The following is a 15,678-nucleotide window of genomic DNA, read 5'->3' as shown; positions in this document are numbered from 1 at the left end:
CTCTTTTATTTGATTATTTCATAAACAGATTCACTTCATCTACATAATCAGTTAGTTTAACCTGAATCTAGATACTGAAAAGAAAATAATTATCTCCTCCTTGATTATTATCATGATATTTACACTTTGATTAAAGCTCATAGATCTTATCAGTGAGTGGATTTGAACAACAACAAGATTTGATCTGACAAACAAATCAATGTAAATGCGATTATAGATTTCTTAGTTTCCACAGTGAGAACAAATCTCAATTCTCTGTTAAGGCCCAAACAACAACACACAAGCACATCAACACAAATATCCAACAAACATTTAGAGCTCAGAGAAGTTTCTATTTTCATGTGGAGAAATGTGAGTTTAGGTAAAGAAACATCATCATGAGCAGTGATCTCCTCCACGGCTCCAGCTCCACCTCAACAAACTCAAACATCAACACAACAAGAAATGACAAGACGTCAAAGTCCCGCCCACAATGTTTGATTGACAGGTGATCTCTGTGCAGTGCAGAGACACAACAGCAATGAGCTTTTAGCAACAAACATGGAAACTAAAGAAAGTGGTGAACTAAAATACAGATTTTAACCAACTGCACCTTCAATGATCTTTGTCTATTTGAGTTTACACAACTCGGCTGTGCATCTAGGACCAACGTAAACTCCAGCATGTAGAGGCTGAGTGAATGTGGTCCGGACTCTGTGGAGGAGAGTCATGGTTTCAGAGACGCTGTAGAAGGACAGAATACCTGCTCTGTGATCCAGGTACACTCCTACTCTGGAGGACTGAGGACCTGAGACTGGAGTATAGATGTTGTTGAAATAAAATGTGAATCTGTTGTTGAAACAAACTATCGCCCAAGATTTGTCATTACATCCAAACAAACTTTCTCTCTCTGCTCTGCTGATATTCTTGTATGCGACTGCTACATAAACTCCTCCTCCTCTCCACTCCACCTCCCAGTAACAACGTCCTGTCAGACTCTCTCTACTCAAGACCTGAGGCCAGTAAATTAATCTGTCTGAGTGACGAGAATAAGACTGATCTTTACACCATGTTGCTTTCCTGTTTCCCTCAGATAATAACAGTTCTGTGTGTGCTGTGTTTGGATCCAGTGTGATTTTCCGTGAATATCTTAAGAAGTCAGCTCTGGTCCTGGGCTCTGGTGGTGACAGTAAAACATCCACTCGAGTCACTGTCAGTGAGATGTTTGTCCATTTGTCCCTCAGAAGGTCCTGTAGTTTATCTCTGAGCTCTGACACAGCTGCTGTCACATCCTCAAAGTGTCTGAGAGGACGGATATTGATGCTGGATGAGTGTGTAGATGGACTGAGTGCTGACAGTGAGGGGTAGTTGTGTAGAAACTGGGTGTGATCCTCTGTGTGTGACAGCAGCTTCAGCTCAGCGTCTTTCCTCTTCAGCTCAGTGATCTCCTGCTCCAGCTTCTTCTGAAGCTCTTTGACTCCACTCACTTGAGTTTCCTGCTGGGATCTGATCTGCTGCTTCAGCTCAGAGCTTCTTTTCTTCATGAGACGGATCAGTTGAGTAAAGATCTTCTCACTGTCCTCCACTGCTTTATCAGCAGAGCCATTGATGGCCTCCACCTCCTGTTGAAGCACCTTCACATCTTTCTCTGTGTCCTGGATTCTCTGCTGGATCTTTTGTCGACTCAGCTTCAGCTCTCTCTGCCTCTCAGTCCTTTCTGCTGCAGCTGAGACTGTGTCGTGGCCTTTATGTTCCTCCAGAAGGCAGACAAGACAAATACACTGCTGATCAGTGCGGCAGAAAATCTTCATCACCTCATCATGACGAGAGCAGATGTTCTCCTGGAGCTTTTTAGAGGGCTCCATCAGCTTGTGCTTCTTTAATGGAGCTGCTTCATAGTGAGGCTGCAGGTGTTTCTCACAGTAGGAGGCCGGACACGTCAAACAGGACTTGACAGCTTTGAGTTTTCTCCCAGTGCAGACATCACAGGCCACATCTTCAGGTCCAGCATAGCAGTGATCAGCAGGAGCAGCTTGGAGTCCAGTCTTCTGCAGCTCCTCCACTGTTAACATGGTGTTTTTCACCAGGTCAGGTCTCGGTCTGAAGGTCTTCCTACACTGAGGACAGCTGTAGATTTTCTTCCCATCCTCTTCATCCCAGTGGGTTTTAATACAGTTGAAGCAGTAGCTGTGTCCGCAGGGAATAGCCACTGGATCCTTCAGTAGATCCAGACAGATAGAACAAGAGAAGGTCTCCTGGTCCAGATGAACTCCTTTCTGCGCCATTTCACCTCTCACAGACAACAACGACTGTCTGAGTTTCTGTTGCTCAGAAGTGAAACTAGTTTGCGCTCTGATCTAAACATGTGTCTCTGCAGTGAACGGGGCCTATCAGCTCCTCCTCTTCACCACATGTTGGTTCCACCCATCTTCAAAATGTAGATCTGAAGGGGAGGGAACAAGGAAACACATGAACAGGGTGGAACTTAATGAGTGTTGAAGCAGGAACAGAGTGAAGTTGTTTCATGTTTTCCTACTTTGTACTTGGTCAGAGACAGGGTGTGTTTACTGTCCTTTACAACATGCAGTAAAACTTATGAGCCAGTTATAAAAGGATCAACCCTTGACCTCAACGTAGTGCAGAAACTTGCAATACTGAATGTAAACCTGTCAGTTACATTAAAACAATTCCTCTTGTAAAAAATAAACTGTCAAAATACTAATTAAGTGTTTTTCAGCTCTGGAGCTTAATTTAGCAGAATTGTGACTGTGTAACTTTCAGATGTTATAGATCTATTTTGATACTTCACTGTGTTGCATAGGCTCACATAAACTTCAGATATATCATCTTAACTATATTTGTTAACATATCATTATAAATGTTAGTATATTATCTTAAATTACACTATGTCAAAAATGCATTTGTTGTACATTTGTTAACAAAACATGATCAAAGTCTGTATATTATTAAGTTGCACTAAGTTAAAAAAAAAAAAAAAGAAACAATCAAAGGGACAACCAGGTGGCCAGGACAGAGCTTCAGCCTCAGGTGTCAACTGGTCCTGATGAGAGTTAAAGTAACATTGCAGAGTTTTTCGGCCTTAAAATAATGTTTCCAGACTCATTGCAATGGTAGAAAAATGGTTAATAGGATGAATGGTGCTGCCGCTGCAGCCTGAAACTGCACTATGTAACTTCCCTGCACGGGTACGAATCACCACCCCTCCTCCTCCCCCCCTCCCCTCTGCGTCGAGGGAGAGACGTGGTGGGTAAAAGCGAAACTTCGGTTCCCCTCCGGTCGTCGTCGTCGCCGCCGCCGCCCCCCCACCCCCCCACCCCCCTCACCCCCTCCTCCCCTCCCCCGACCACCCGCCACACAGTCTCCTTGCAAACATGTGGAAATACTGTCGTTTATTAATGGGAATAAACGCTGGATGCGCTGGCTGATAAGTTTCGTTTTCTTTAAGTTTCGTTTTTCCCCCCAGACGATAGCGCTTCTCAACCAGATGGTGGAAGCACTGAGCTGAAACTCTGCAATGTTGCTTTAAGAGCCACAAGATGGCAGTGTCTTCACACAGGACAATACAGACAGTCACTGTCCTGTCAGGTGATGTTGATGCTGATGTGATGATGCTGGTGGTGATGTGATGATGGAGCGTTTGTAAACAAAGAAGTTCTCACAAAAATGAATGAATGATGGAGCAGCAGATTATGATATAGTAGGCTTACAGCAAATGTTGATTCTGTTGTTTAGACTCCATCCATCCATCCATCCATCCATCCATCCATCCATCCATCCATCCATCCATCCATCCATCCATCCACCTTCTTTCACTTTTGCATAGTTTAGTTGCAGTGGCAGGTTATAGTCAGAGGGAACCGTCTGGGCTTTCAAGGTATTCAGTGAAGGCCTCACAAAAAATATTGAAAGAGTGTTTGCAATCCAAATATATTGTTTCATTCATTTATTTGTTTGTATGTTTTTACTCAGCTGTAGCCTAGTGTGTAACTTTTACATGTCCATTAAATGGTGGAAATTAATGATTAAGACTGCGTGGTTGATGGATTTATTGAAACTCTGTTTTCAAAATTAACTGTTTAAGGAAAAACTTGAAATTACCTAGGAAGGTTGACCTTCACCCAGTTTACCAGGATTAGTGCAACCAAGCAAGAGCTACTGCTGGGACTGTTTTCTCTTCAGTCCCGATAAGGAGCCTGGTCCAGGACTGGATTCAATAACTTGACACCTGCTGCTACTGTCTCTCTGAAAACTGTTGGAGACTCACATGCTGACCTGCAGTTGAATGAGCAATAGCAAAGAGAGACTGCTGTGTAAAATGAGAAGATGAGACTTCAGCTTACCTGTTGTTGTGCTGGACTACGCTCCTCCTCACCTGGCTGCTGCTGCTGCTGCTCTGAGTTCTTCTCTGGTCTTTCACCGGCAACAGAGTTGATTAATCGGCTGTTTGTATGGACTCTGTGCCCCCCTCGACTGCCTTGTTGGAAATATATCCACCATGGATTCCGATGGAGCTTTAATTTCAACGACTTTAAACTAATAAATCTACCACAACCTAGCTAGTCAGCCTAGCTAGGTCGGCTCACATCAGCGCACAACCACAACAACATCAGCGTCGGACTATTCAACATCCACTCCCTGACGAGCATGGCTCCTCTCCTCCAGGACATCCTGACAGACCGTACAGTAAGTCTGACTTTCTGTGTTTGACACAAACATGAGAACAACTTAATGACTTTTCTCCTGCATGGGTTTCTTTACACCTGTCAACCCCATATCTCTGGCAGAGGGGGAAGTCTTGCCATCATTTACTGCAGTCAAAATTTGAGCAGATCACTATAGTACTATATTTGGTTGAAGATGTTTCTAAAAATAGATGAATATGAACTCTACATCTTCGCATCACCTTCCATGAGGAAGCGGAATGTTTTATAACAGTAAATGTTCAATTTGACGAACTAGTTGTTGTTTTCTGACATGAATAATCTCCACAGAAAAAAAACTAGCATCCGTTGGACTGTACACTGAGTTATCAAACTTTATCTTACCGTCAATCAGTTGTTTCTTTTCATTTTTTATTTTAGCAGTTTACCTACTTCCAATGCACAAGTGAGGCTACGTTTCGCTCTGACCGCTGATGTGCGGAGTGATACTTGAGTGTAGTAACGGCTGAAAAATATAGTTCTGATGGAAACGGCAAATTAACGGTAAGAGGAAACATCGAAAATATTCAAAAATATCACAAACATTTAAACATACAGCGTACTGATTTTTTTCAGTGAGCACATGCATCTTAGAGGACAAAATCCATTTTGTCTTGTGTTTCAACTAGCCTACTTTATTTTGTCACTTTATCTCTCAACTTCTCTACCAGTTTTCCCGGCTAATGTTTGAAGCTAGCAGCGTGCAAATCAAGTGAAGGTAACTTCTATTACTAAATTCCTCAACATGTAAAATAACAAGAAATAACTCTTTCATTTCTTGAAATGTAATAAAGGAATTGTGTGATTGTTTGCATTCTTGTAACCTTGGTTTGAATATTTAGCTCTTTACCATGTCTATACCCAGATCCATGAAGAACCATCTTCAGAGAAGAGAAGAACCAGACATCCTGAAGCAGACGGTGTGAGGCCTGGTCCTAACATCATGGACTCAGTCTGGGTATCAAGCAAAGTCAGGTAGCCCCCCCCAAGATGCTGGAACAACTTAGCTGAGGTACGTGGAACATTGTGCACTTACTGTAGGAGAACAGGTGTTATTGTAAAGAGTAGGGTCACAGTGAATACTGATCTGATTTAGTTTCTCTAGTCAATTTTTAAATTACTCCCACTTAACTTGCCGGGCTTAAAAGTCAGTGCTTCATATGAGTTTTAGTGTATGGATATGCAGACATCTACCTTTGAAACATTCAGTAGTTTCAGGGCCCCAGTTTTCACACCAACTCCACCTTGCAGTTTTGGGTGCCACATGATCGTTTCAACATTTACAATGTTCAGAATAGTAGACATGTTTACAAGGGGATTGTAAATAGTCCAACAGAGCAGTTACGTATTTAAACACATATGATTAACATTAACAGTCAATTTAAAAATATTTTAGAAAAAAATATGGCAGCAGGACAATTCATTCATATGTGGAATGAAAATATAGTGTAAGTCAGCATAATGTGTTTTAGAAGCCGTAGACAATATATGTTTTCTACTTTTAGTGATCAGGGCAGGGGGGAAAAAAAGAACAAGAGGAAGAATATTAGTTGATATTTTATTGAATATGAAACTTTACAGAAAAAAGTACATTAATCACATTAAACTTAATTATTTGAGTTATGGAAACCAAACAATTAATACTCCTGAGGATAATATTTCTCTGATCGTCTTCCATCTCCAAACAAACTGACTTCCTGTTGTACAAGATGTTAAGTAATACGAACAACACAGCTCTCAATCAGCAAAAACGTCCAACATAAAGGGTTTGAATTTTGACCAGATGTTGGCGCCAGATGAAAAATAATGATCTCAGTGTTTCTGGTCTGTAGGCAGTTGGGGCAGATCTCACCATTTTATTCCGTTTTAGTTCCAGGAAAGAAAAGAGAGGAAAACATTTAATCTGTCCTCAAGAAAAATCTCTTTTATTTGATTATTTCATAAACAGATTAACTTCATCTACATAATCAATTTGTTTAACCTGAATCTAGATACTGAAAAGAAAATAATTATCTCCTCCTTGATTATTATCATGATATTGACACTTTGATTAAAGCTCATAGACCTTATCAGTGAGTGGATTTGAACAACAACAACATTTGATCTGACAAACAAATCAATGTAAATGCAATTATAGATTTCTTAGTTTCCACAGTGAGAACAAATCTCAATTCTCTGTTAAGGCCCAAACAACAACACACAAGCACATCAACACAAATATCCAACAAACATTTAGAGCTCAGAGAAGTTTCTATTTTCATGTGGAGAAATGTGAGTTTAGGTAAAGAAACATCATCATGAGCAGTGATCTCCTCCACGGCTCCAGCTCCACCTCAACAAAGTCAAACATCAACACAACAAGAAATGATGTCAAAGTCCTGCCCACAATGTTTGATTGACAGGTGATCTCTGTGCAGTGCAGAGACACAACAGCAATGAGCTTTTAGCAACAAACATGGAGACTAAAGAAAGTGATGAACTAAAATACAGATTTTAACCAACTGCTCCTTCAATGATCTTTGTCTATTTGAGTTTACACAACTCTGCTGTGGATCCACCAGACCAGTAAACATAAACTCCAGCATGTAGAGGCTGAGTGAATGTTGTCTGGACTCTGTGGAGGAGAGTCATGGTTTCAGAGACGCTGTAGAAGGACAGAATACCTGCTCTGTGATCCAGGTACACTCCTACTCTGGAGGACTGAGGACCTGAGACTGGAGTCTGGATCTTGTTGAACCAAAATGTGAAACTGTTGTTGGACCAAAGTAACGCCCAAGATTTGTCATTATGTCTAAACAAACTTTCTCTCCCTGCTCTGCTGATATTCTTGTATGCAACTGCTACATCAACTCCTCCTCCTTTCCACTCCACCTCCCAGTAACAACGTCCAGTCAGACTCTCTCTACTCAGGACCTGATGATATTCAGTGAATCTGTCTGGGTGACTAGAATAAGACTGATCTTTACTCATCACCGTTACCTTTCTGTTTCCCTCAGATAATAACAGACGTCTGTATGCTGTGTTTGGATCCAGTGTGATTTCTTGTGAATATCTTAAGAAGTCAGCTCTGGTCCTGGGCTCTGGTGGTGACAGTAAAACATCCACTTCAGTCACTGTCAGTGAGATGTTTGTCCATGTGTCTCTCAGAAGGTCCTGTAGTTTATCTCTGAGCTCTGACACAGCTGCTGTCACATCCTCAACGTGTCTGAGAGGACGGATATTGATGCTGGATGAGTGTGTAGATGGACTGAGTGCTGACAGTGAGGGGTAGTTGTGTAGAAACTGGGTGTGATCCTCTGTGTGTGACAGCAGCTTCAGCTCAGCGTCTTTCCTCTTCAGCTCAGTGATCTCCTGCTCCAGCTTCTTCTGAAGCTCTTTGACTCCACTCACTTGAGTTTCCTGCTGGGATCTGATCTGCTGCTTCAGCTCAGAGCTTCTTTTCTCCATGAGACGGATCAGCTGAGTGAAGATCTTCTCACTGTCCTCCACTGCTTTATCAGCAGAGCCATTGATGGCCTCCACCTCCTGTTGAAGCACCTTCACATCTTTCTCTGTGTCCTGGATTCTCTGCTGAATTTTTTGTCGACTCAGCTCCAGCTCTCTCTGCCTCTCAGTCCTTTCTGCTGCAGCTGAGACTGTGTCATGGCCTTTATGTTCATCCACAGGGCAGAGATAACAGATACACTGCTGATCAGTGCGGCAGAACATCTTCATAACCTCATCATGATGAGAGCAGATGTTCTCCTGGAGCTTCTTGGAGGGCTCCACCAGCTTGTGCTTCTTCAACTGAGCTACATCATAATGTAGCTGCAGGTGTTTCTCACAATAAGAGACCAGACATTGCAGACAGGACTTGACAGCTTTGAGTTTCCTCCCAGTGCAGACATCACAGGCCACATCTTCAGGTCCAGCATAGCAGTGATCAGCAGGAGCAGCTTGGAGTCCAGTCTTCTTCAGCTCCTCCACTAAAGCTGCTAACATGGTGTTTTTCACCAGGTCAGGTCTTGGTGTGAAGTTCTTCCTACACTGAGGGCAGCTGTAGATTTTCTTCCCATCCTCTTCATCCCAGTGGGTTTTAATACAGTTGAAGCAGTAGCTGTGTCCACAGGGAATAGTCACTGGATCCTTCAGTGGATCCAGACAGATGGAACAAGAGAAGGTCTCCTGGTCCAGATGAACTCCTTTCTGCGCCATTTCACCTCTCACAGACGACGACTGTCTGAGTTTCTCTGTGTCTCTGCAGTGAACGGGTCCTGTCAGCTCCTCCTCTTCACCACATGTTGGTTCCATCTTCAAACTATAGATCTGAAGGGGAGGGAACAAGGAAATACGTTGACAGGTTGGCGTTTGATGATTGTTGAAGCAGGAAGAGTTACGGTGTTTCATGTTTTCCTACTTTGTACTTTGTCAGAGACAGGGTGTGTTTACTGTCCTTTACAACATGCAGTAAAAATTATGAGCCAGTTATAAAAGTATCGACCCTTGAACTCATCATAGTCCAGAAATATGCAATAAATGTACTGATTGTGAACCTAACCAACAGTTACATTAAAACAATTCCTCTTGTGAAAATAAACTGCCAAAAACATTAATAAAGTGTTTTTCAGCTCTGGAGCTTAATTCAGCAGAATTGTGACTGTGTAACTTCTAAATATTATAGATTTAGTTTTGATATTTCACTGTGTTGCACAGACTCACACTCTCACACTGCAGATATATAATCTTAACTACATGTACAGAACATTATAAATGTATGTTACGGTGTTTCATGTTTTACTTGTTTACTGTCCTTTTTAAGATGCAGTAACAATTATGAGCCAGTTATGAAAGTATTGACCCTTGAACTCAACAGAAATCTGTATCAGTTACATTAAAACAATCCCTCTTGGTGAAAATAAACTGTAGAAATTCTAATAAAGTGTTTTTCAGCTCTGAAACTGAATTCAGCAGAATTGTGACACTGTGTTTTATACAGGACTGTGTAACTTCTAGATGTTATACTGTAGATTTTTTTGGATACTTTACTATGTTGCACAGTTTGAGTTCTCACATTTACTGCAGATAAATCATGATGTTAAAAAACAATCAAAGAGACAACCAGGTTGGCAGGACAGAGCTTCAGCCTCAGGTGTCAGCTGGTCCTGATGAAAGTTTAGAGCCACAAGATGGCAGTGTCTTCACACAGGACAGACAGTCACTGTCCTGGTCAGGTGATGTTGATGCTGATGTGATGATGCTGGTGGTGATGTGATGTGGAGGATTATTTTGTAAACAGAGAAGTTCTCACAAAAATGAACGAATGATGGAGCAGATGATGATACAGTAGACTACTGCAAATGTTGATTCTGACTCTCCATCCATCCATCCATCCATCCATCCATCCATCCATCCATCCATCCATCCATCCATCCATCCTCTTCCACTTTTGCATAGTTTAGTTGCAGTGGCAGGTTATAGTCAGAGGGAACCCTGCTATGCGCCTTCAAGGTATTCAGTGAAGGCCTCACAAAAAATATTGAAAGAATGTTTGCAATCCAAATATATTGTTTCATTCATCTATTTGTTTGTATGTTTTAGCGTCTAGCGTCAGCATCGGACTATTCAACATCAGCTCCCTGACGAGCACGGCTCCTCTCCTCCAGCACATCCCGACAAGACCGTACAGTAAGTTGGACTTTCTGTGTTTGACACAAACATGACAACAACTTAATGACTTTTCAGAGCTAAATGAATCTCTCCTGCGTGGTTTGTTTACACCTGTCAAACCCTTGTCTAAGTGGACAAAATCCATTTTGTTTTGTGTTTCAACTACTTTATTTTGTCACTTTATCACTCAACTTCTCTACCAGTTTTCCCGGCTAATGTTTGAAGCTAGCAGCGTGCAAATCAAGTGAAGGTAACTTCTATTACTAAATACCTCAACATGTCAAATAACAAGAAATAACTCTTTAATTTCTTGAAATGTGATAAAGGAATTGTGTGATAGTTTGCATTCTTGTAACCTTGGGTTAGATACTTTGAATATTTAGCTCTTTACCATGTCTATACCCAGATCCATGAAGAACCATCTTCAGAGAAGAGAAGAACCAGACATCCTGAAGCAGACGGACTGGTCCTAACATCATGGAGTCAGTCTGGGTATCAAGCAAATCCAGGTAGGCTCCCCAAGATGCTGGAACAACTTAGCTGAGGTACGTAGAACATTGTGCACTTAGGAGAACAGGTGTTATTGTATAGAGTAGGGTCACAGCAAACACTAATCTGATTTAGTTTCTCTGATCAATTTTTAAATTACTCCCACTTAACTTGCCGGGCTTAAAACTCAGTGCTTCATATGAGTTTTATTGTATGGATATGCAGACATTACCTTTGAAAGTTTCAGTAGTTTCAGGGCCCCAGTTTTCACACCAAATCCACCTTGCAGTTTTGGGTGCCACATGATCGTTTCAACATTTAAAAATGTTAAGAATATAGTAGACATGTTAACAAGGGGATTGTAAATAGTTGAACAGAGCAATTACTTTTTTTAAACACAACATTAACAGTCAATTAAAAAATATATGGAAAAAATATGGCAAGAGGACACATCATTCATATGCGAAATGAAAATATAGTGTAAGTCAGCATTATGTGTCTTAGTCGCTCTCTGTTTGGTGTATGTAGACGATATATGTTTTCTACTTTTAGTGATCAGGGCAGGAAAAAAGAACAAAAGGAAGGATATTATTTGACAGTTTACTGAATATGAAACTTGACAGAAAAAAGTACATTAATCACATTAAACTTAATTATTTGAGTTATGGAAACCAAACAATTCATACTGCTAAGGATAGCCTAATATTTCTCTCATCGTCCTTCATCTTCAAACAAACTGACTTCCTGTTGTACAAGATGTACGTCCAAGAACGTCCAACACAGAGGTTTTGAATTTTTACCAGATGATGGCGCCAGATGAAAAATAATGATCTCAGTGTTTCTGGTTTGTAGGCAGTTGGGGCAGATCTCACCATTTTATTCAGTTTTAGATCCAGGAAAGAAAAGAGAGGAAACCATTTGATCTGTCCTCAAGGAAAATCTGCTTTATTTGATTATTTCATGAACAGATTCACTTCATCTACATAATGAGTTTGTTCAACCTGAATCTAGACATGGAAAAGAAAATAATCATCTCCTCCTTGATTATTTTCATGATATTTACACTTAAAATTAAAGCTCATAGACCTGATCAGTGAGTGGATTTGAACAACAACAACGTTTGATCTGACAAACACATCAATGTGATTATAGATTTCTTAGTTTCCACAGTGAGAACAAACCTCAGTGATAAAGGAAGGTCTGGTGATTTCTTTGTTAAGGCTCAAACAACAACACACAAACACAAATATCCAACAAACATTTAGAGCTCAGAGAAGTTTCTATTTTCATGTGGAGTAATGTAGGTTTAGGTAAAGAAACATCATCATGAACAGTGATCTCCACGGCTCCAGCTCCACCTCAACAAACTCAAACATCAACAGAACAAGAAATGACAAGAGGTCCCGCCCATAATGTTTGATTGACAGCAATGAGCTTTTAGCAACGAACATGGAGACTAAAGAAAGTGATGAACTAAAATACAGATTTTAACCAACTGCACCTTGAATGATCTTTGTCTATTTGAGTTTACACAACTCTGCTGTGTCTCCATTACACCAACCAAGCCAAAGTCCAGCATGTAGAGGCTGAGTGAATGTGGTCTGGACTCTGTGGAGGAGAGTCATGGTTTCAGAGATGCTGTAGAAGGACAGAATACCTGCTCTGTGATCCAGGTACACTCCTACTCTGGAGGACTGAGGACCTGAGACTGGAGTTTCGATTTTGTTAAACCAAAATGTGAAACCACTGTCACACCGTAACGCCCAAGATTTGTCATTACCTCCAAATGTACATTCATCATCCGCTCTGCTGATATTCTTGTATGCGACTGCTACATCAACTCCTCTTCCTCTCCACTCCACCTCCCAGTAACAACGTCCAGTCAGACTCTCTCTACTCAGGACTTGACGATAATGAGTGAATCTGTCTGGGTGACTAGAATAAGACTGATCTTCACCTCGCGTTACTTTTCTGTTTCCCACAGATAATATTAGATGTGTTTCTGCTGTATTTGGATCCAGTGTGATTTCCTGTGAATATCTTAAGAAGTCAGCTCTGGTCCTGGGCTCTGGTGGTGACAGTAAAACATCTACTTGAGTCTCTGTCAGTGAGATGTTTGTCCATGTGTCTCTCAGAAGGTCCTGTAGTTTATCTCTGAGCTCTGACACAGCTGCTGTCACATCCTCAAAGTGTCTGAGAGGACGGATATTGATGCTGGATGAGTGTGTAGATGGACTGAGTGCTGACAGTGAGGGGTAGTTGTGTAGAAACTGGGTGTGATCCTCTGTGTGTGACAGCAGCTTCAGCTCAGCGTCTTTCCTCTTCAGCTCAGTGATCACCTGCTCCAACTTCTTCTGAAGCTCTTTGACTCCACTCACTTGAGTTTCCTGCTGGGATCTGATCTGCTGCTTCAGCTCAGAGCTTCTTTTCTCCATGAGACTGATCAGCTGAGTGAAGATCTTCTCACTGTCCTCCACTGCTTTATCAGCAGAGCCATTGATGGCCTCCACCTCCTGTTGAAGCACCTTCACATCTTTCTCTGTGTCCTGGATTCTCTGCTGGATCTTTTGTCGACTCAGCTCCAGCTCTCTCTGCCTCTCAGTCCTTTCTGCTGCAGCTGAGACTGTGTCGTGGCCTTTATGTTCATCCAGGCAGAGGTGACAGATACACTGCTGATCAGTGCGGCAGAACATCTTCATCACCTCATCATGATGAGAGCAGATGTTCTCCTGGAGCTTCTTGGAGGGCTCCATCAGCTTGTGTTTCTTTAATGGAGCTGCTTCATAATGAGGCTGCAGGTGTTTCTCACAGTAGGAGGCTGGACACGTCAAACAGGACTTGACAGCTTTGAGTTTTCTCCCAATGCAGACATCACAGGCCACATCTTCAGGTCCAGCATAGCAGTGATCAGCAGGAGCAGCTTGGAGTCCAGTCTTCTTCAGCTCCTCCACTAAAGCTGCTAACATGGTGTTTTTCACCAGGTCAGGTCTCGGTGTGAAGTTCTTCCTACACTGAGGACAGCTGTAGATTTTCTTCCCATCCTCTTCATCCCAGTGGGTTTTAATACAGTTGAAGCAGTAGCTGTGTCCACAGGGAATAGCCACTGGATCCTTCAGTAGATCCAGACAGATGGAACAAGAGAAGGTCTCCTGGTCAAGATGAACTCCTTTCTGCGCCATTTCACCTCTCACAGACGACGACTGTCTGAGTTTCTGTTGCTCAGAAGTGAAACTAGTTTGAGCTCTGATCTAAACAACATGTGTCTCTGCAGTGAACGGGGCCTGTCAGCTCCTCCTCTTCACCACATGTTGGTTCCACCCTGAAAGGGAGGGAACAAGGAAACACCTGAACAGGTTGGAGCTTGATGAGTGTTGAAGCAGGAACAGAGTGACGGTGTTTCAGGTGTTATTACTTTGTACTTTGTCAGAGACAGGGTGTGCAGCATGCAGTAAAAATGCAGTAAAAATTATGAGCCAAGTATAAAAAGATCGGCCCTTGAACTCAACATAGTGCAGAAATCCCACTATCACACCTTTCGTAGAGGAAGCAGAGGCTGGGGACCCAGAGGTTGATTCATCCATCACCCAAGCAGAAGTCACTGAGGTAGTTCAGAAGCTCCTCAGTGGTAAGGCACCAGGGGTGGATGAGATCCACACATTAATCATAATAAACTTAATTATTTGAGTTATGGAAACCAAACAATTCATACTCCTACGGATAATATTTCTCTGATCGTCTTCCATCTTAAAACAAACTGACTTCCTGTTGTACAAGATGTTAAGTTACAGCACAGCTCTCAATCAGCAAGAACGTCCAACATAAAGGTTTTGAATTTTGACCAGATGATGGCACCAGATGAAAAATAATGATCTCAGTGTTTCTGGTCTGTAGGCAGTTGGGGCAGATCTCACCATTTTATTCCGTTTTAGTTCCAGGAAAGAAAAGAGGGGAAAACATTTAATCTGTCCTCAAGAAAAATCTCTTTTATTTGATTATTTCATAAACAGATTCACTTCATCTACATAATCAATTTAACCTGAATCTAGATACTGAAAAGAAAATAATTATCTCCTCCTTGATTATTATCATGATATTGACACTTTGATTAACGCTCATAGACCTTATCAGTGAGTGGATTTGAACAACAACAACATTTGATCTGACAAACAAATCAATGTAAATGCGATTATAGATTTCTTTCCACAGTGAGAACAAACCTCAATTCTCTGTTAAGGCCCAAACAACAACACACAAGCACATCAACACAAATATCCAACAAACATTTAGAGCTCAGAGAAGTTTCTATTTTCATGTGGAGAAATGTGAATTTAGGTAAAGAAACATCATCATGAGCAGTGATCTCCTCCACGGCTCCAGCTCCACCTCAACAAACTCAAACATCGACACAACAAGAAATGACAAGAGGTCAAAGTCCCGCCCACAATGTTTGATTGACAGGTGATCTGTGTGCAGTGCAGAGACACAACAGCAATGAGCTTTTAGCAACAAACATGGAGACTAAAGAAAGTGATGAACTAAAATACAGATTTTAACCAACTGCTCCTTCAATGATCTTTGTCTATTCGAGTTTACACAACTCTGCTGTGTCTGCAACACAGAAAACCTGAATTCCAGCATGTAGAGGCTGAGTGAATGTGGTCTGGACTCTGTGGAGGAGAGTCATGGTTTCAGAGACGCTGTAGAAGGACAGAATACGTGCGCTGTGATCCAGGTACAGACAGGTACAGACAGAGGTGTCCCAGCTCTCGTGCCCTGTAACCCATAAGCTCTTGTTTATCTACCGTTCTATTGATTGATTTCTAGCTGGCTTCATTGTAAACAA

General features: G+C 41.7%; 2 protein-coding genes across 2 annotated transcripts; both read right to left on the bottom strand.

The window, feature by feature from the left end:
- Nucleotides 1-608: 608 nt before the first annotated feature.
- On the bottom strand, nt 609-8,894 carry LOC311000084 (uncharacterized protein; the record flags this gene model as incomplete). Its single annotated transcript, XM_083990718.1, has 2 exons — nt 609-2,264; nt 7,236-8,894. The coding sequence occupies 2 exons, from the start codon at nt 8,892-8,894 to the stop codon at nt 609-611; spliced, it is 3,315 nt and encodes a 1,104-aa protein (XP_083846844.1).
- A 3,458-nt stretch (nt 8,895-12,352) lies between these two features.
- On the bottom strand, nt 12,353-14,014 carry LOC311001051 (tripartite motif-containing protein 16-like; the record flags this gene model as incomplete). The annotated part of the gene is made up of 1 exon (XM_083992009.1): nt 12,353-14,014. The coding sequence occupies one exon, from the start codon at nt 14,012-14,014 to the stop codon at nt 12,353-12,355; it is 1,662 nt and encodes a 553-aa protein (XP_083848135.1).
- Between the last annotated feature and the right edge of the window lie 1,664 nt (nt 14,015-15,678).

This window comes from Trachurus trachurus (assembly GCF_905171665.1).
Source record: "Trachurus trachurus genome assembly, chromosome: 17".
In the NCBI taxonomy this organism is placed as follows: domain Eukaryota; kingdom Metazoa; phylum Chordata; class Actinopteri; order Carangiformes; family Carangidae; genus Trachurus; species Trachurus trachurus.
The sequence above is the reverse complement of the archived record's forward strand: the minus strand, read 5'-3'. Positions and strand labels throughout refer to the sequence as shown.